The sequence below is a fragment of the Schistocerca nitens genome, chromosome 4 (genome assembly GCF_023898315.1).
Source record: "Schistocerca nitens isolate TAMUIC-IGC-003100 chromosome 4, iqSchNite1.1, whole genome shotgun sequence".
Classification (NCBI taxonomy): Eukaryota; Metazoa; Arthropoda; class Insecta; order Orthoptera; family Acrididae; genus Schistocerca; species Schistocerca nitens.
The window spans coordinates 290,841,372-290,864,189 of NC_064617.1; the positions used below are offsets into that span (position 1 = coordinate 290,841,372).

Genomic DNA, 22,818 nt, shown 5'->3' on the forward strand with positions numbered 1-22,818 from the left:
GATGGTACGCATTTCTCCTCCTTACACGAGGCATCAGAACAACGTTTCACCAGGCAACGCCGGTCAACTGCTGTTTGTGTATGAGAAATCGGTTGGAAACTTTCCTCATGTCAGCACGTTGTAGGTGTCGCCACTGACGCCAACCTTGTGTGAATGCTCTGAAAAGCTAATCATTTATATCACAGCATCTTCCCTGTCGGTTAAATTTCGCGTCTGTAGCACGTTATCTTCGTGGTGTAGCAGTTTTAATGGCCAGTAGTGTAAAAAAAGTGGTGTTTCGTGTGTGTGTGTGTGTGTGTGTGTGTGTGTGTGTGTGTGTTTTATGTCTTACTGTGATTGTAGGAATCGTATACAAGGTAGCAGCAGCTATGAGTAGGAGTACGTACCTGCTAGCAGCGCAGAGACGCCGGCGCAGAAGTCCCGGAAGCCGAGTAGGCCGCGTCCCGCCGGGTCCAGCTGCCGCAGGGCGCGTTCCACCTCCTGCGGAAGACGGGAGAAGTCACAAGGTCAGCACACACAGCACTATACTCAGATCCACTGCACACACACAGCTGCCGCCCTACTGCAGCAGCTGTGACCGATTCTCAGCTCAGAGGGAGGCAGTGGTCTCCGCAGCTGTTCCACGCATCTACACTGATGAGCCAAAACATTATCACTGGTCCCCACCGTGTGACTGGAAGTCGCACGGTGGTGCTGCGGACACGTGATGTTGCAGTCGCATGATGGTATGAAGTAAGCATATAAGCAGAGCAGACACGAGTGGAGGACCATTCAAAAATGTTCAAATGTGTGTGAAATCTTATGGGACTTAACTGCTAAGGTCATCAGTCCCTAAGCTTACACACTACTTAACCTAAATTATCCTAAGGACAAACACACACCCATGCCCGAGGGAGGATTCGAACCTCCGCCGGGACCAGCCGCACAGTCCATGACTGCAGCGCCTGAGACCGCTCGGCTAATCCCGCGCGGCGAGGACCGTTCTAGCGACGGTACGAGCTGCAAATGGAGAAATCCACTGACTTGCGCCAATTTCACGAATGGCTCAGACTTGCGGCCCGGCGCCTGGGAAAGAGCATCTGGGAATCGGATAGGCTGGTCGGCTGCTCGCTTGCATCTATGGAAAGTGGTTGAGGGATGGTGAAACCACGAGTGCGCGACAAGGTCCAAGCCTCGTCAACAACGTGTAAAGCAGGATAGACGGATCTGACGACAGGGTACGATGCTGGTGCAGGCACAACTGTTTCGGAGCACATCGTTCAGCTAGTGTTGTTGAACATGGGGATCCGCAGCAGCTGATTTCTGCATTTCCCATGCTAATCCAACACCATCGTCAATTCCAACTCCAAATGGCACTGGGACTTGGGGATTGGCCTGTGGATAAATGGAAACCCGTTGACTGGGCGGATAAACCACATATCTTGTTACACCACATTGATGGTCGTGTCCAGATTAGGGGTGTTGATAAAATATCGCTATATCAATACTTTTCCCAAAACGTATTGATATATATCGTCGTAAAATTTCCCCCGATGTATCGATATCAGAATGGCAATATCGAGTGTCGATATTACATTTTTTCACAATTTTCGGTAAATATTTGAAGTTGTTCTTTTGAAATTGTAGTAGAACATAATTTTGCTTTCACTGTGTGAAGGAGTCTTACTACTTTTTGAGCTTTCAACATGTCTAATGTGAAACAAGTGTATGTGGCAAAGTGGCACAAAAGAAGTCCGATTGTACTGTGGTAGGATGGAGAGGGACCGGTAGGGGGGGGGGGGGGGGGAGGAGACGGCGGTGTTTCTAACGCCACTGGTGCTCTATTTTTTTCACATAGGCGTTCATCAAAAATAATTATGAACAAAAATCTAAATGACAAGATTTATCTTTGCTGCTGTAATCGGCCCTTGGCGCTACCAACAGAAACTGCAACGTTTAACTTCACAAAGCAATTTTGACATCACAGCTGCTAGGTCGCTGGCACTGGCAGAAATGAAAAAAACAGGGACGTCGACATGAAGTGTTACGGGCAAATATGATATGTGACGAAACCGAGCGACGGATCCACCGGACACCTTTTACTATGCCACTTCCTTGCAATTAGCATTGTTAGCAAATTGGTTATCGCCAAGCGTGAATGTGCATGGTTTTCCTTTCAGTTCTTGCTATAAGGGGAATAAGCAAGCTGCTAGTTTGTTGAAGTACAGAATATCTAATAAAAAATCAGTACTTACATATACAGCTCTAAAACGGGCAGTATATTTATAATGTAACCGGATATTTTTATGGACCGGTATGTCGAAATTTTTCCGTAGATGTATTGAGAACCGGTATCGACATTTTTAAAATATCGATATACTGGATTCCCCACATTTTAAAAAATATCAACAGTGGTACTCCAGATACGACGTCATCCTGGCTCGAAACATGCACCGGGGACGGAGGCCAGCACGGGTTGTATTTACGCTATGCGGGTGGTGGGTTGGGGAAGACTTGGGGTATTTCACCTGGCCTTTCATGGGAGATATGTTAGTAACTAAGGTACCATGACAACTGTGGACTACATGAACGTCACCGCGTACGATCAGCATCCCTTCATACTTAATGTATTCTGCGACGGCAATGGGATCTTGCAGACTTTGACCGCGTCATTAGGTCAGAATCGTGCTACAGTGGATTGAGGAGCGAGACAGTGGGCTGACGTTGTCGTCTTGGCCACTGAATGCGCCCCATCTGAACCCGACAGAACACTTCTGGGAAGCCCGCCCAGATATTGCCAATCTTGTTTCGAGAACGCTGTAGAAATTTCGCTGTGAAACCTTTACGCGCCCTCCATACAGTCCGGATGTCTCTCTCCATTCGATTTCCATATTTTGGAGCCCTGAAGATAGGCGTTCGTGGCCAATGATTTGCTTCGGACGAAGAGTTGAACCCCAGAGTGCAGTCGTGGTTCCGTAGACAACAGCAAACATTTTTCTGACCGTCTTGCAGTCATGGTCTGTACGGCTGGACCGGACGGAGGTTCGAGTCCTCCCTCGGGCATGGGTATGTGTGTTTCTCCTTAGGATAATTTAGGTTAAGTAGTGTGTAAGCTTAGGAACTGATGACCTTAGCAGTTAAGTCCCATAAGATTTCACACACATTTGAACTTTTTTTTTTTACCGTCTTGTATCACAGTGCGATAACTGTATTAACAGTTATGGCGATTACTTCTGAAATATTAAACAGTTTAGTTACTTTTTTAGGCTTCTGCACGTCAATTGGTAAAAAGTAATCGTTACAGGATCACTTTATTGTCCGTCTGTCTGTCCGTCTGTCCGTCTGTCTGTCTGTCTGTCTGTCTGTCCGACTATTCCTTTTTCTCATGCGATAACTGTATTAACAGTTACGGCGATTACTTCTGAAATATTAAACAGTTTAGTTACTTTTTTAGGCTTCTGCACGTCAATTGGTAAAAAAGGAATCGTTACAGGATCACTTTATTGTCTGTCTGTCTGTCTGTCTCTGTCCGACTATTCCTTTTTCTCATGTTGACATTTATGCCACACACTGAGATCTAAGGTCCCTTAGCAGTGTGAAAAATTAGTTTCTAAGTCATTGCAGTCAAGAGATAAGGCCATTTATGCCACATACTTTGATATTCGTAAACTCACTCAACAAAAGCTATAGGGTATTTCCCGTTGACCTATAGTCATGAAATTTGGCAAGAAGCGATATTTTTTTGTCATCTACTATCCGACTGTCTATTGCCCGTCCTTCTGTTAAGGTCCCTTTTTCTCAGGAACGGGTAGACATATCAAGTTGAAATGTATGTCACATACTAAGGTCTTTGGTCCCTTGGCGGTGTAAAAGGTCTAGCTTGTAAGTCAAAGCAATCGAAAGATATGCCCATTTATGTCACGTATCTTGATGCAAACTCTCTCATCAAGATCTATAGGGAACATTCCGTTGACCTAGAACAATAAAATTTGGCAGGAAGTTACATTTTGCGGTATAAGTAAAGGAAAGAAATCCGAAAATCGTTAATTTGTAATTATATCACATGAAAAAATATTTTTTCTCGTGTTATCTCACTGTCTATCCGTCCGTCTATTAAGACCCCTTTTTCTCGGGAAACGGGTCGACGTATCAAATAGAAATTTATGTCACGTAGTAAAGTCCACCATCCCTTTGTGGATGAAAACATTTGAGACTTCTACGTCAATCCAGTCAAAAGATACGCCCATATACGTAACATATCCAGTAACAATATCGATAACAGACAAAAATTGTCTAAATTACATTCTCGGTGATGGATGAACTACCTATATATTTAATTAGGTTTGTAAGGAACCCTCAGAGTGTTTTACTCGCAGTTGCCTGTTTTTTTTTTTTGTTTTTTTTTTTTCCAGATGGCTCTGAGCACTATGGGACTTAACATCTGAGGTCATCAGTCCCCTAGAACTTAGAGCTACTTAAACCTAACTAACCTAAGGACATCACACACATCCATGCCCGAGGCAGGATTCGAACCTGCGACCGTAGCGGTCGCGCGGTTCCAGACTGAAGCGCCTAGAACCGCTCGGCCACACGGCCGGCCTTTTTTCTTTCATGTGATCGTTTTCATTGGACTGTCTCTTACAACAGACCTCTGTTCATTGGTAGGACACTGAGGAAACTGCAGTTCATCTACGTAAGATATTACTTCCATAGCCCGCATCTCGTGGTCGTGCGGTAGCGTTCTCGCTTCCCACGCCCGGGTTCCCGGGTTCGATTCCCGGCGGGGTCAGGGATTTTCTCTGCCTCGTGATGGCTGGGTGTTGTGTGTGATATCCTTAGGTTAGTTAGGTTTAAGTAGTTCTAAGTTCTAGGGGACTGATGACCATAGATGTTAAGTCCCATAGTGCTCAAAGCCATTTGAACCATTATTACTTCCATAACATTTGCGTTGTATTCATTAGAAGAAAATCGAATTGTACGATGGAAAAACGAATGAACATAAAGAAATGCAGCACGACTCGTCTCATGCTCATTTGACTTGTACGAATGTCTACTAAAAATGCTGTAGTATCTGAACAGGCTCATTTCAAGGTGGTCACAAATCTCTCCAAAAACCTACCTAGAAAATTACAAGTACCACGTTTCAGGCAGGCATCTGCACGGAATCTGTGAGTGCCTGGCACGCAAACGACTGAAAATTGACCGGATCGATAGATAACTGAAAAATGAGCATTTTTTTCCATTGTACGTGCAATCTGCAAAAGCAAATTTTCCGGAAAATGTGGACAGAAACTTTTTCGACTGCCGTTTATGTATCCATAAGGTAATTGCTCTTAAACGGAAGCGTCACCGGCATGGCGATCAAAGCATCTGGCTGGAGAGCAATCTACCTGTGGCAGATTCCCAGATGCTTTCTACAGGTGTTTTATTTATGCTGTGTTCGATTCCCAGATGCATTTTACAATTTTTTTGTTTGTAGTTTTTTCCTTGGTAGGAACAGGAGGATTAATAAGTTAGGTGCGCGCGGGATTAGCCGAGCGGTCTCGGGCGCTGCAGTTATTGACTGTGCGGCTGATCACGGCGGAGGTTCGAGTCTTCCCTCGGACATGGGTGTGTGTGTGTGTTTGTCCTTAGGATAATTTAGGTTAGGTAGTGTGTAAGCTTAGGGACTGATGACCTTAGCAGTTAAGTCCCATAAGATTTCACACACATTTGAACATTTTTTTTAATAAGCTAACTGAATCAATATGGAATAATAACAAAGTAGGCAAATAAATTTCTAGGCGCACAAAGAAATGTGAAACGTCTTGATTCCAAAGTAATTTACTGACTCTTTTCGATACACGATCATCAGACATAGCTGTGGTAAAAATCAAGAAATACAATATTAACGGGTAATCTTCTTTATATTTTATTTCTTTGTTTTTAACGCATTCGAACATGGTACAATATTTCATCACAAAAATTCTTGCCTAAAGTTTTTCAATGCTTGTAAGAAACTAGTGATTAAATAGTCCTCGGAGTACAGAAGAGGTCACTTGCTTAAGCAACTCGATAAAAAAATTTTCGTCATTTCCTCCAAATCCAGAAAATTGAGAAATCTAATTTACAAATCACATCTTGTGAGCGTTTTAAAATAAAACGTGTGCTGACAATAAGTTTGCCGAGTACTGGATTCCTGGGGTGGACGAACCAATAGCGACGTGTATAACAGCATGTTTATAGATGACGAGGGTTAACAGCCTTGCGGGGTAGAAGTAATACCGCGAAACAGCCATGTGATTTTCACTTTTTTCCTCACGTTAAAAACTTCATTTCGAGGCTATAAATAGCAATACGCTTCTGGAAACCCTCCGGGATATCTGATAGTGATTTACAGCATAATTCATGATCAACTTTCAGTGCCGATTTTTCAGGGAATGTTATCGTATACACGGTACGCATCAAAATAAATCCCAGAAAAAAAATTTAAATGCGAACGAATTCTGTTTTCCACCGCATCATAGGAAGGAACGACGTAGTCGCACGAAGACCGTGTTCATGAGACGTTCTGTTTCCCGCGTGTATATTGCCTAGAATGTTTACATCACAAGTAGCATCCATCTAATTGTTCGAAGGAAATTGAGGACATGTAACAGGGCGAGTGAAAGAGCTACTGTAAAGCGACCGGGATTAAATTTTTAATTTCTTTAGTAATGAAAGTCGTTTGAGAAATTTATTTGCCTGTCTTCTTATCTTACCTTATGATTTCCTTAATGTCTACTACTACCCATCTCTATAAAGGGAAAAAATACAAATAGAACAAATCAGAATACATATGCAAATGCACACAGGTTCTTCGCTCCGCAGCCAGATATCTCGGTCGCTAATCCAGCGGCGTTTTCCTTGCACGTCATTTAACTTCATGGAGATATATTTGGTCTTTGAAACTAAATAAAAGGTAGTCTGTTTTTCCGCTTCTTATATTTATGTCGCATCTTCAGTGATCTGTAATATATGCGTTATGTAGTAGTTACAAATATAATACTTACGTTTTCTTATTTTTCAGATTAGAGACAACTTTTGCAGCACATGTTTCGTGGGGCTAAACTGTCGTTTGGTGTTACTTACGATTTCCATTTTTGCTACTCCATGTGCGTGGTCCTGGAGATGCCTTCATTCGGTTCTCATTCTCCAGATGGCCTGTTTCCGGAGTATGGAGACCGAACGAACACATCTCCACGACAATACACACGGATTAGCAACAATGGAAATAATAACACCAAGAGGTAATTTAACCACACGAAACTTGTGCTACAAAAGTTGTTTATTACAGGTTACTGAAGATGCTTCATAAATAAAAAAAGCGAAACGCATATGCAAAAAACAAACTGCCTTTCATTTAGTTGCTAAGACGGAACATATCTACATGAATTTTGAAGCAACTAAGGAATGACGAGAAACGGAAAAAATAACTTATCGGTATACAAGCGCCAATCGAAAAAGTTTCTTTCCTCGATTTCCAGGAAGCTATGGACGCCATACATGATGGAAAACGTCAAGTTTCAATTACCGATCCCGGCAATTTTGACTTGATTGCGCGTCATGAAACGTAGGAGTGGTTTTCAAAAAGCCCCGGGGGGGGGGGGGGAGGGGGTGTTGAGCTACAATGTATTATATCTTGAGTCTTTCATTTTTAGTTTTTACGCAAGTGACCTTCCAAATATGAGCCAAACTGATTGGCCGTCTCTGAGATGTTCCCCTCGTCGTCTCGGTTTGCATTCCCGCGCGCTGTCGCAGCCGACTACTGCGAACAGGCTCAGTTCCGCCTGTAGCTACCAGGTGGCTCCCGCCTCAAGTAGCGGAGCCACACTTTCCCTTGTAGTACTCTGCCGACTCGTCAGATGTCACTATTCACCCTCCGCACTAAGAAAAGCCTACCTTTCGGTACGAAAAACGAAATCAGACCGCGCGAAAAATGTGTCTACAGTACGGATTCCGTCGATAAAACCTATTACACCTCAGGCCTGAGGCGAAGCGCTGCTCGTCAAGAGTTATCGGCAAGCGCAATAATATATAAATTCGTTGATTTTTAAAAAAGAAAAAAAGCCCTATAGATACGCTATTCATTGTCCGCTAAGACTCTGTACCTGACAAAGAAGTGGGAGTCGTTAAGCAAGTTTTGATTAATACAATTCCCAAAGGTAAATTTTTAGGTCAAATATCAAAACTTTTTGAATATGAAACAGCCGGGAGTCAGGAGGATGGAATGTCTCCATACTTATTCAGCTGGCCTTTTGGAGACAATAATAGAGAGAGAGAGAGAGAGAGAGAGAGAGAGAGAGAGAGAGAGAACCTTGAAACTGACTACTTAGCTTTTGTTGATGATATAACAGCCTTAGCAAAGAATTTACAAGAATCAAACAAAGTCTACGAGATGCAACGAAACAGATAAACACTCTCGAAGAAGTAGCAGGAAACACCGGATTACAAAGTTGATACGCTACATTCTCCGTACGATCCATCTAGCGTAGAACCAAAAATATGAAAATGGCATTCCACTTAACACGGGACACGTACAATAAAAAATTCTTACCTGTTAAAACAGAACTGAGGCATTACAACAATACAACCTGACGATTGAAACTGGGTGTCCTTAGAGCTCAGAATGCCTCGCCATAAACAGGCAAAAAGTAAAATATTTGGAGAAGAAGAAAGAAGAATAAATCGAAAAATTTTGGGTGCGACATATGAAAATGGAATTTGTAAACTGAAAATATAATAGATACAATGTGCAAAGAGGACGATTACATTTTATCGCTCCTTAAAAAGAGTGAATAACAAGGCGTATAGAAAACACGTATGAATTCAGGGAGAATGTACAAAATGTGACGGGTTTCCAGTAGACTATAGAACAGAAGCACGAAGGGAACAATAGGTAACGAGAATGAAGTAGTATTGGTGAGCGAAAAAAAACGAAAAGAATGTGATGGCATAAATCGGTTGTTTCACGTGGTGCTGGGTTGGCCATATTCGAATGATTATGATAAGTGTTTTCAGATTCAACATTTGAACCTGAACGCAGGTAATAAAAAATAACATGTGCAGTGCTTTCGCTCCATCATAAGAATAAAACTGATGTAAACAATACAATATGTATTCTTCCGCGTTTTATGGAATCTCACTGCATTCTGTTTCATGTGGAGCGAAAGCCAAGCTGCCTAGAGAACAGTCAAGTGCAATAGTAAGAATATGTTTTACGCTGTGCGTTACGTGCACATCGACTCGGCGATAATAAGGGACAACAGCTTTACCGGCGCATTTTAACCTTCCGCTAACGTAGTGGCAAACACGGGACACTAACACCGTGGTGCGGTCAGTCTGACCTCTTAATTATAGGTGGGTGTAATGTTAACAATTTCAATCCCTTTAAAATTCTCTGTTTTGCATATGACAGGGTCTTTAATACAATTCAAATAAACATGAAAATACAAAACATTAACATTAAATAATTATTGATAAACTGGCATATTTATAGCACATCTCGTAAACTAATACGTTTATATTTGTTTCGTAAGCTAATGACGAAATTAATGCTTCGATAGATTTTGTATTTCTTCTTGAAGAACTAATGGAACAATAAATGTAACGTTTTTAACCTGAAAAAATACCTCACGAAAAACCAGAGCCCTCCAAATCACAATTTTTAACAACAGTGCTTGCAGACCTGGGAACAGCACTCTTGCAGATGCAGCGAACATGCGAAGTCTTCCTTTTCTTGCTGGCTGGGCACATTCTGCACGTTTTCCTATTACTAGGATCTACTTTTGCTTCCACTGCTTCTTCTGTTTGGAGCATCGGGGCCTAAAATCCGGCGGGTCATTAGACGTAACTCCTGCGGAAATCGTGAGTTCTGAGCTCGTTTTAGCATATGTTTCAGCGCAAGACTACGGGCCAGCTCTTTCAGGAAGATACTTCTGTCGACAGGAGCTTCATCTGATCCACTCTTCTCAAGAGCATATGCGTTTACTGTGCTGATGTGCAATAAAAGGTAGAATAAACACATTGGCCAACGTAGAGTTCTTCGACTGCAGGAGTAAATGGAGTACTTTTTGTCCCGTTAGACACCTCCTTTAGCGGCGTTATAGTTTGATATTATTTCTGGTTTCTGAGAAGTCAAATCCACAGCGGGGCTTTTTTTTTTTTGTGGTTTTAGGGCGCACAACTTCAACGGTCATTAGCGCCCAGACTACGTGAGGAATGCACCGCGAGTCACAAGTTTAAAACAGCAACGAAACGGAAAACACGATAAAAGACAGACTGACAGGCATAGGATTAAAAAAAGGAAAACAGCAGAATCAAATGTCCTTGGAGAGGGTTGTCAAATTGATAAAATGAAGAACGCGAGCAGCTGCTCGTGGGTCATCCGCTAAAATGGCTTCTACAGTAGATGGCAGGCCAAGATCAAGACGCAGGGTGCTAAAATCCGGACAGACCGTTAAAATGTGGCGGACAGTCAGCAATTGCCCACATGGGCAGAACGGCGCCGGCGCAGCCGTCAGCAGATGGCGATGGCTGAACCGGCAGTGGCCAATTCGTAACCGGGCCAAAACGACCTCCTCCCGCCGAGAAGGGCGTGAGGAGGACGTCCAAGCCACGGGAAGAGGTTTCAGGGCCCTAAGATTGTTGTCTGTAAGTGCAGCCCAATCAGCATGCCACTGCGATAAAATGCGCCGACAAATTACCCTGCTACAATCTGACGAAGGGACACAACAAGAAGCTGTCAGAGGCTGGAGGACCGCAGCCTTGGCCGCGGCATCTGCAGCTTCGTTCCCAGGGATATCGACATGGCCAGGAACCCACATAAAGCTAACCGGAGAACCGACGTCCACCAGCTGCTGAAGAGAGCGTTGGATCCGGTGCACGAAAGGGTGAACCGGGTACGGATCACTGAGGCTCTGGATAGCGCTCAGGGAATCTGAGCAGATGACATATGCAGTATGTCGGTGGCGGCAGATGTAAAGGACAGCCTGGTAGAGGGCAAAGATCTCAGCTGTGAAGACCGAACAAAGGCCATGGAGCCGGTATTTGAAACTTTGTGCCCCGACAATAAAAGAACACCCGACCCCGTCAGTGGTCTTAGAGCCATCTGTATAAATGAAGGTCATATTAATGAACTTCGAACGAAGTTTGATAAAACGGGAGTGGTAGACTGAACCGGGGGTAACCTCCTTCGGGAGCGAGCAGAGGTCAAGGTGGACGCGAACCTGCAGCGGGGCTATGATGCATGGAAGAGACAAGAAGAACCGCTTTGTTTGTCTTTAGCACATGCGACAACAGAATGGTGTCTTGCGTAAAACCGTACAAAGACGAACCAACTGAACCAATTGGCCTATGCTTATTTGGATGGAAGGCTTGTGGAATCTCTCTCTAATTCATTTTTAGAGTCCCAACAAAAGTCAATCCTCTTTCGCTTAACTCTTTTACAGCCTGTATTGAGCTGAACCAATTGTCAGCAGTAATGTTGCGATTACTGCTATAGATTTGTTTACGCAATCGCAACACAGACTGCGTTGGTATCATCAGTTTCTTACCACTGTCCGGCAAAGTAGCGCCATCAGAGCCTTTTCCAGTGTACATATACCTATTATAAAAGTAACTGGTCCTTGCATCACACAAGGACATTATTTTTAAGCCGTATTTACCAGGCTTCTTTGGCATGTAGACCACAAATGAGCATTTACCAAGGAAGGAAACTAGTTGCTCATATACAGTAGCACATGAGCCTAAACTGAAATATTTTTTTGGAATTTTCCACAATTTTTCTAAACAGAAAAGAGGCTGCTGTCATTTCGTCAACTTTGAGACTCTCTTTTGTAGTTCAAAATGGGTCAAATGGCTCTGAGCACTATGGGACTCAACTGCTGTGGTTATCAGTCCCCTAGAACTTAGAACTACTTAAACCTAACTAACCTAAGGACATCACACACATCCATGCCCGAGGCAGGATTCGAACCTGCGACCGTAGCAGTCGCACGGTTCCGGACTGCGCGCCTAGAACCGCGAGACCACCGCGGCCGGCTTTTGTAGTTCGAAAGTCATCAAACCGTAAGCAGTTCAACAACATTAGGAAAAGGTTCCTAGACATGACACATTGGAAAATTTCCCAACCTGAACCATCAGTTGCAAATATATAATTTGCATTTTTGTGGTTGGATTTAAAGACAGAAGAATATATCAGAAGTCCTAGAAAAGCCAAAAGTTCATCCACATCCAGGTTCTGAAGTTCAGCTTTGCTTTTGTCAGAGTGCTTCTGTCTGACGCAAACTATTTTAGCATTTGTCGATAGTAGGATGTGGTCGAGAACTTTTTCATCAAAATAAGAGATGCCATAATGAAAATGAGTCTTTTGGATATCCTGTAGTCAACGTGGTGGATGGAAATTTCATGACGATGTTATGGCGAGGAGTTCTAATAGATCGGATCGGAGGTGCTTTGGCCCATTTGTACTGATTCTTGCCATAGAAGTAATTGCTTCTCCGTTGCTCATCACATGGATCACTACGTCCACTACTTTCATCAGAGTAATTTCCTGTTGCACTTTGTCATGCTCACTCACAATGAGTTCAGTTTCTTGAGGATTATCGTCACAGTCAACATCGTCTGATTCCTCCAACCATCAGCTCATAGTTTCCTCAAAGTTTCGGTCTGAAGTGTTCACACGTTGTCTGCAACTTGCATCAGATCCTTTACCTGTAGAACTACTTCGTTCCGCCATACTTAAAAAAACTGTGAAATGGAAAATATCGAAAATATGTAAGGAAAGTAATTGCAGAAAAAATTAACGAAGTGCGGTCAAAATGACCACGAGCGATTTTCAAAAGGACGTCACTCACATGTTTCCAAACGAGTCTCATTCTGCGTACAGCATCATGATACACATATCTCTGCGCGGAGGCTCCGAGGAGAAGGAATATTACCAGGTTCCATTCTGTATCGTTAGACGAGACCAGTCCCTGGCCTGATACTGCGGTGCGCCGTTGGAAAAACAGCTCGATCACCTCTCGTTCGCATAGGAGGTAGTTTGCACAGAACACGCTATATTTTTGAAGTGAAAAGGCCGGTGGCTACGTCCTGTCCTAAGGATCTCTGTTACGATATATTTCAAGAAGATACCGCAATACCACATGTTGATCCTGCTGTCTTCTCCTACCATGATAGAAAGTGTGTTTAACTGTTCCTCTGGCAACAAAGATTTCGAAATCTCTCACCCTTTGAAAACATGTAATCATGGGTAGCAGAGAGACTCGGACGCAATCAGTTGTCAGACACCACAGTTTATGAAAGCAGCCATCAGTTTCAAGCAATTTAAAAAAAAAAAACAAAAAACAAAAAAAACAAAAAACAAAAAAAAAACGTATCTCTTATCAAAGCTCAGTTCGCCTCGATACACATCAGGCTTAGAGCCACTGTTGCTGCCAGAGGCGACATCTACATTTATATCTACAACAACATTCCGCAAGCCACCACATGGGGCATGGCGGAGGCTCCCTTGTTCCACTACTTGACGTATCCTTTCCTGTTCCACTCGCAAAGACCACTGTATGAGCCCTAATTTCTCTTGTCTTCTTGATTCTTACGCGAAATATGCATTGAAGCAGTAGAATCGTGCTGCAGTCAGCTTCAAATGCCAGTTCCCTTAATTTTCTCAGTAGCATTTCTCGATACGAACTTCGCTTTCCCTTCAGGGAATCCCATATGAGTTCACGAAGCATCTCTGTAATATTGGCATGTTGATCGAATCTATCTGTAACAAATGTAGCAAGACGCCTCTGACTTGTTTCTATGTCTTCCTTTAATGCGACCTGTGAAGATCCCAAACAAGCGAGCAGTTCTGAAGAAGGGGACGCACTAGTGTTTTATACGTCGCCTTCTTTATAGATGAGCAACGGTTCCCTAAAACTCTCCCATTAAACCGAAGTCGACCATTCTCCTTCTCTACTAGCGTTCTTACGTGCTCACTCCGTTTCATAACCCTTTTCAACGTTGTGCCTAGGTAATCGTATTTGATCGTCGTTTATACCATACTAATTGCTCAGAATGCTAACACTGGGGAGATACATTAGGAAAACCTGCAACACGGCATCTGCAACTGGTGTGCAAACATTGAACAATTGTTCAACATTGCAACGATTCCTGTGCAGTAGAAAAAAATCATTTCCAGAAGGGTATCACTTAAACTGAAGGTACGCGGCATTATAGATAGTTCTTCAAATTCTGCCATGAAGATCTTTCATCGAAACATTTAATCCGTGTGACAAGGTAGAAGATTTAAATACATTAATAATGCACGATGTTTCTGTAACGTGTCTATCTCAATTCCAGCTTGATGAGACTTAAATAAAATCTGTCTCCCTTCAAAATTTCTCTTTAATTGACAACTATTGTAGACATGCCGGTCACTAAGGGGAAGTAACTATATTCATCAAGGACGATATACTCGCAGAAGTTACTAATATTACCCTCCAAAGTAGTGAAAAAAAGACTTTGAAATGACAGTAATTAAAATTTCAAAATTAAATCTGATAACATTCAGTGTATTGTTGCCTGTCAGGATATTTTGAGTTATTTCTAGAGGAAAAAAATGGAATGGTTCCTAAATAAAGTAAGTGCAACAAGATGTGATGTTATAGTTTGTGGTGACATTAATATAGACTTTCGGCGCAAATATCAGCAGATGACCGCACTAGTCAATCTCAGTAAATCATACAGTCTTATTGTTACAGTGAATCTTACAGCGAGAGTAACACCAACAACTCAGATAGCCTTGGATCAAAGCCTGATTAATCAAGAGAAATTTGAGTGACCTGTAAAAGTATTCCGAAAAGGGTTCAGTGATAAAGCTTTAATAATTACCATCACCGTTGAAGGATTACAAACAACAACATACTGAAGATCTCACGTAGGATCTTCAGTAAAAGACATAAACCGCTTTAATTTATTATTGCACTGTGAAGATTGACCTTCTGTCTATGAAATGGAAGGTCTAGATACACAACACTACGTACAGAACTTTGATATAGCTTCCGCTCTAAAATGGTAACTATCACAAAGGATACAAGAGATAATATTGCGTTATTTGTTATCCGTCGTGATGCTCCAATTTTAATAATCGATAGTGTAGGAAGAAACGGCGCGCATATGCCACCATACGACCTCAGCAGGCGTGTAATTGTGTAACATTCCAAGTACAGTGATCCGGCAGGTGTACCTCTGTAAGAAGAGACACACAGAAGTGGGCCGCATCTGTATTTACTCTACTGTGTCAGCTCCGGGAGGCCTCCCGGTACCGCAATGTTTGCGCATTTCCGCGCCAGGGCAGTATTACGGCTCCGACAGCTAGCCACGAACACAAGCAGAGAATCAGTTTAACTCAGCCGAGGTCTCTGCAATAGCGCGATTGCCGGGAGCTAGATAGTGGAGTGGTGTAGGGCTGAATTAGCTAATAAACGCACAATGCTTCGAAACATTTATTACAGATAAAATTTACCAGAGGGTAAACGGGATCTTCATTATACCTTTTTGATTACGTCCACAATGGACTTAAACAAGCAAAACATTACAGTAGAAAACTCAATCGCATATCCTCATTAAAACTTTGAAACGCTCAATTAATTTTAAACTGCAGAAAATTACTGCAGCTACAAGCCTTAGATTTCTTACTGTGACAAAATTTACTAGTGACAAAGTAATCTTGCTAGACATCAACAAAGTTAAAAACTAGTGAAACCTTACACAATATCTACTAGATAAATTACCTTCTGGTCCACTTAAAGAACTAATTTTTACGCATCAGTGAGGCTGCTCGTTGTGTCAAGAATTACAGTAATAACAGACTTAGCCATCACGCCCAGAACGACCGGGCGTAGATAGTGGCACCAGGTGAGGGATAAATTACACGTAGCTGTACCAAGAGACCACGAAGCCATGAAACATACAATGCTAGTTAGCCATCAGTACAAGCCCTAGTTGTTTATAAGCACTATTATTAAGCTACCGGCAACACATGAAAGAAATATAAACAGAAGGGCAGAACAAATAAACACACACAGTTTTAAAAGAACCCGTTCAGATTTACAGCCGGCCGGTGTTGGCCGAGCGGTTCTAGGCGCTTCAGTCTGGAACCGCGCGACCGCTACGGTCGCAGGTTCGAATCCAGCCTCTGGCATGGGTGTGTGTGATATCCTTAGGTTGCTTAGGTTAAAGCAGTTCTAAGTTCTAGGGGACTGATGACCTCAGAAGTTAAGTCCCATAGGGCTCAAAGCCATTTGAACAATCAGATTTCCACAAATAAACAAAATTCAGTTACTTGGACTTTAGCAACTAGCATGCTGGTTTATGGAGCCGACTCAAAACAACCATTTAAATGTATCATTGGCTCCGATCAGTGTCTTACGCAATTAGATAATCAGTTAACCACTGTGACAGTCTCAGTCACCTTCTCCCGCTCAGCACTTACTTCACAAGTATCAGGACAAATTTCATCAAATCCCTGATAACTGCACCTAACTAATTCCCGGACTCTATTTCTTAAAACCTCACGGTGGCAGGCAACGAGAGTGCGATAAGGCTGGTAGGTTTCTCCTTAAGAACAACATCTTCATAGGGTAAATTACCAGAGCTCACCACTAAACAAAGGAAGTCTCCGCAGCAAGTGGTCAAACCGAGCCGGATGCGTAGGATGTCCAGGCTCCAGGTGAGAATTCGCCATCACACTGCCGTTATCACAACAGCCATGGCTGCTCCCAAGACGTGCACTAGAACTTTCCGTCCGCTATGGTCCTCTCGCCGCGACGCGCTTCAAAACACCACGGTTGTACGGGCATGCTCCACCATTTCGCTACGCAAGTCCGTAGCAAGTGCACAACCACCACTAGGAGCGCGCCAGAGCTGACGCCGTCTCAAAGAACAACATTCAACAGCGTTGTTTATTTCTCGCTCACCAAGCAAGCACTGCCGAGCGTGCGCTCCCTTCTCTCACACACAACCACAACCAAAGAGTTGACCGCTATCGATTTATGAGGAAAAGAGGATACTCGCGCAGGATAAATCGAACTGATCCGCCACGGCTCAGTCTAGGCAGAGTCCAGGCACCTATCAGCTATGCTCGACTGCTGTAAAGGATTTGTCAGGAATACTTTTATAAACTGTAATAAAATGTAACTCATCCACGAAGTGGCTTATAAAGTACTTGATCGACCCATTCTTGAGCATTCTTCATCTGTTTGGTATCCCTACCAGACAGCATTGATAGAAGAGGTAGAGAAGATCCAACGAAAAGCGGCACGTTTCGTCACGGGATCGTTTAGTCGATACGAGGGCGTTACGGAGATGCTCAACTACTCCACTGGTAGACGTTACAAGAGAGGCGTGCATCACGGAGAGGTTTAGAATTGAAATTTACGGAGATCACTTTCCGAGAAGAGTCGGACAATAATGACAAAGAGGAGAGCATTCGAGAAATTAGAACCAATACAGAGGCTTACCGACAATCATTCTTCCCACGCGCTATTCGCGAGTAGAACAGGGTTGGAGGGTTCAGCTATTGGTAGAAAAAGTACGCTCCCCTACACACTATTAGGTCGCTTGCTGATTATGATTTACACTCATGCTCATAAATTAAGGATAATTGCAGAATGTGGTGCCACATTCTTCTTATTGTGTGTATTAACTACAGTAAAGTAGGAAGAATATACGATTAAATTTGTAGGTGACTTCGGGATATACAGTGTGCGAAATTCAGAGCACGTGGCTCGAGTACAGACGTTTGACACAAGTGACACCCAGTCGCCTGACCACGTTCTGACAAGGGAACCTCCCCATCGCACCCCCCTCAGATTTAGTTATAAATTGACACAGTGGATGGGCCTTGAAAAACTAAACACAGATCAGTCGAGAAAACAGGAAGAAGTTGGTGGAACTATGAAAAAATAAGCAAAATATACAAACTGAGTAGTCCATGTGCAAGATGGGCAACATCAAGGACCAAGATAAGCTGAGGAGCGCCGTGGTCCCGTGGTTAGAGTGAGCAACTGCGAAATGAGAGGTCCTTGGTTCGAGTCCTCCCTCGAGTGAAAATTTTACTTTCTTTATTTTCGCAAAGTTATGATCTGTCCGTTCATTCATTGACGTCTCTGTTGACTGTAATAAGTTTAGTGTCTGTGTTTTGCGACCGCACCGCAAAACCGTGGGATTAGTAGACGAAAGGACGTGCCTCTCCAATGGGAACCGAAAACATTTGATCGCAAGGTCATAGGTCAACCGATTCCTCCACAGGAAAACACGTCTGATATATTCTTCACGACACTGGTGACGGCATGTGCGTGACATGACAGGAATATTTTGTCGACCTACCTAACTTGCACATTTGGCGAATGGGTAAAAAGATTCTCCTACCTTGCCCGATTTAGGTTTTCTTGTGGATGTGATAATCACTCCCAAAAAAGTGATGAAAACATAAGAGTTTGTCACATAAACTGCAACAAATGAATGCAACAGTTTCACAGTCGCACAGTTTTCCCTGTGCTCTGTCAAAACATATGTTTTTTACGTTTTCAAATGTTTCCGTGCGTAGACCGTCAAATTCTGCATATGTCCAAGTAAATCTCAACATGTCCTGGAATTTTGGAGAGCGAAGTTGATTATGTGTGAGTGCCTGAACTTTGATAATTATCTGAAAATAAAAAATTAAACTTTTGACTCGAGAGAAGATTTGAACCAAGGACCACTCGTTTTGCAGCTGCTCACGCTAACCACGGGACCACGGCGCTCGTAAGCTGAAACTCGCCTTGGTGTTGCCTAGCTTGCACATGGACTACTCAGTTTGTATATTTTGCCTATTTTTTTCATAGTTCCACACAACTTCTTCCTGTTTTCTCGATTGATCTGTGTTCAGTTTTTCAAGGCCTATCCCTGTGCCAACTTATAACTAAATCTGAGGGGGGTGCGATGGGGAGGTTCCCTTGTAAATCCGTGAGTTCCGCAGAGAGCCCCATTCTGCTCTCTCACGATGTCTAATGACTACTGAGGTCGCTGATGTGGAGTACCTGACAGAAGGTGGCAGCATAATGCACCTAATATGAAAAAGGTATGGTTGGTTGGTTGGTTGTGTTGGGGAAGGAGACCAGACAGCGAGGTCATCGGTCTCATCGGATTAGGGAAGGACAGGGAAGGAAGTCGGCCGTGCCCTTTGAAAGGAACCATCCCGGCATTTGCCTGGAGCGATTTAGGGAAATCACGGAAAACCCAAATCAGGATGGCCGGACACGGGATTGAACCGTCGTCCTCCCGAATGCGAGTCCAGTGTCTAACCACTGCGCCACCTCGCTCGGTCGAAAAAGGTATGTTTTGGGGGTGAACGGATACTTTTGATCACATAGTGTAGCTCCAACATAATGCACTCGCAACTACACAGAACACTATTCTGATCAAGACCGACACTTGCAACGTATTGGAGACATCGCACAGGTGCCGTTCGTGGTCAAATACGAGTACAACAGCGGAACCTGTAAGCTTGACTAGCATCTGCATTTATATTCAAGTATGCATTTCTCGCGGTGTCTGCGTATTTTCAACCAACTCCTGTACTTCTTAAATTTTCCGAAGAAGAAACGTTGTGCCTTTACGTGGGAGCGAAAATCGATTATGGAAGTGGAAATCTGGTAGGTAGAAAAAAATTTCGATAATCGATACTGACGTTTTTACATTACCAACCAGAAACAGTACTGGTAAATCGGTTTACGAAGTACTGTTCTGGGAGCTCCACGTAAACACGGTGCTTTTGTAAGCGCAGAAAACTGCGTTTCGCGTTGTCCGCGCCTGGGCCACCTGTTGCGTGAACTTCCGGTGTCGGGACACGGCCTCGCTTCCCGACCCCAAAATCCGCACGGGCCGAGCCACACGGGCTTCCGGTCCACTGACTGCGCAGTCACAGCCGTGGGTCGGGGTCACACTCTGACGGTCGCGATGCGCCTTTTTAAAGCCCGTTTACGCCAGAGACTTTCTCGTCCCAGTCCACTATCAATGGCAAGTGAGTCTACGTTCCCTTGCGTCACATCTTTCCACACACAGTAAATGTCCAGAAGACGATGGATATCTTAACATCATTTTGGAATGTTCCAAATATAATCGAGAATAATAAATCCATTGGACAATGACATCGCAAATCCAATATACATAGACGCGCATGCTTTGGTACTCGCAAAAAACTTCATCGTCTGGGCACACACAGCCACGATTTATCATGTTGAGACATAAGGTCACTTCAGCTGTAAAATCCTTTTATTCTTAGACACTACACAGTACTTAAAGCTGCATCTTCAGGTGCAAATTAGAGTCAGGTCATGACATACATAACATCTACATGACTAGTCTGCAATTCAAATTTAAGTGCTTGGCAGAGGGTTCGTCGAACCACAATCATACTATCTCTCTACCATTCCACTCCCGAACAGCGCGCGGGAAAAACGAACACCTAAACCTTTCTGTTCGAGCTCTGATTTCTCTTACTTTATTTTGATGATCATTCCTACCTATGTAGATTGGGCTCAACAAAATATTTTCGCATTCGGAAGAGAAAGTTGGTGACTGAAATTTCGTAAATAGATCTCGCCGCGACGAAAAACGTCTTTGCTATAATGACTTCCATCCCAATTCGCGTATCGTATCTGCCACACTCTCTCCCCTACTACGTGATAATACAAAACGAGCTGCCCTTTTTTGCACCCTTTCGATGTCCTCCGTCACAATGCAAAGATCCAGCGTTCAGTCTCATGCAACAGATTATCCGCAAAAAAGGAGAATGTCCTAAACATAATAAGATATGGGGGAGAACGCTACAATAAAACCGAACGTCAGCGTGTAGAGATGAACTATCACTATCACGATATCTAGCTGACAGTCCGCCGGCTAAAAACTTTTGCCGACATAATAGCATTACGTCAAGGAAAATGGGCAGCTGTCGGTCGATCTGGATCTTAGCTTTCCGCTTGCATGACAAATAGTGATACTGTTGTTCGTGGCACCAATTGTCCATAACAGTACACAAAACATTTGTAATTGTATTTAAAGAGACAATCTCGCTTGAATAGTTATTTCTATTACAAATAACGAGTTTCGCCTGGTTAAGGCTGCCTCGTACTTTTGAAAGGCTATCAAAGCATGCATATCATATTTACGAAGAGAAAAATAAAAGGGAGGGGCACAAATAAAGTGACGGATATCACATTGGAATAGTCGTTGCCGCCTTCACGAAGCGAAACGCGTTATTTGCAATAACTTTGCAACTGAGACTCTTCACAAAATTATGAAAACGGATTGCTGTACCAGTCACACTTTCATGGAATGGTATAAGATTTATTACTTGTTTATTTTTTGGTCTTGCTCCAGACCCACTCTCGACGTGGAATGTGTCGTGGAGTAAAAATCGTCCAGTTTAGATATGAGGAGGAACGATAACTGCAATTCGCATGTCAACAGGCACTTGATCGGAGACAGCACGGATGTATGAGAATGTACAAATTCTTTGAACCTGTACTTCGGCCTTTATTTGTAACAGTCCCCACTGGTGCGACTGAATGTGGGTAATGGGAGCGTCTTGTGTTATTAGTAGAAGAATGGATTATTCAAGTTCTTGTCATCACCTCAGCTCAATCCACGGGCAATCGCTTCACCAGAATAATGTAATCCAAGCTTCTGTGACGTGTACCGTACAGCACAACCGCTGACGTGTCCAGCACCTACGCCAGCTACGATGTGAGAGACATCGACCGCCACAATTATCAACCACAATACTTGTTCCTCAGCACATACTCTGCTGCTACACTGACAAGCATAAAGAAGCTGGGAGGAATGATTCACCAAACTACCGTCGAATATCGTCGACACCCATCTGTTGTATAAGGTTCAGTCCAATGAAGTCCGCCCCGATAGCTGAACGGTCAGCGTGACGGACTGCCGTCCTAAGGGGCCCGGGTTCGATTCCCGGCTGGGTCGGAAATTTTCTCCGCTCAGGGACTCGGTGCTGTGTTGTCTTCATCATCATTTCACCCCCATCCGGCGCGCAGGTCGCCCAATGTGGCGTCGAATGTAATAAGACCTGCAACAAGGCGGCCGGGCCTGCCCCGTGAGGGGCCTCCCAGTGACGCCAAACGCTCATTTCCATTTTCCAGTCCAATGAAAACCCAAAACCTACACACACTAGAGCACGGAATGGTTCCATTCAAAAATAATCACCACACTTGCTAAGACATTTATCCCACTGGAAGACGAATCAGTTACAGTGCCGTAGAACACGGTCGGCCACTGATGGATCCACAAAGGCATCTACTCATGCACTTCCCCGTCCATACATGTCTTTGTTCAGGTGAAATACCTGGGCTGTACGAAGGAAGTTTCTCAAACAAATCTCAGAAGCGTAACCTTCGTTCCATAGGCAGTGAGCGGGCGGGCGTCTTCCTGACCTCCTTCGACTGCACCAGCCCTTTGCTCACACGGTTCCTTGACCGTCGAACCGCAACCACTGCACAGCACTGTCAAGGCACTTTGCAGAAACTGCGACACCCCATAAAGTCAAAACGCCCAGGAATGCTGTCAGACGGAATCATCTCGCTGCACGATGACTTCCTCTCCCACACTGCAATCGGACGAAGGCTTCCCACAACCAGGAATTTCCACCGTGCGGTTTTCATATCTTTGGCGACCTGAAGAAAGGTATGTGTGGACGTCGGTTTCAGTCGGATGAGGAAGTGCAAGAGTGGATGCGTTTGTGGACCCGTCACAGGCCGACCACGTTTCACGAAA

At 43.7% G+C, this 22,818-nt stretch overlaps 1 protein-coding gene across 4 annotated transcripts in view; it reads right to left on the reverse strand.

The window, feature by feature from the left end:
• Positions 1 to 22,818, reverse strand: part of LOC126253585 (rab11 family-interacting protein 4) — a 968,661-nt gene that overhangs the window by 603,563 nt on the left and 342,280 nt on the right. For all 4 annotated transcript variants that reach the window (XM_049955015.1, XM_049955014.1, XM_049955013.1 and 1 more), the window contains exon 3: positions 387 to 480. In XM_049955015.1, coding sequence (XP_049810972.1) covers positions 387 to 480 — 94 coding nt within the window. The remainder of the gene's footprint in view (positions 1 to 386; positions 481 to 22,818) is intronic.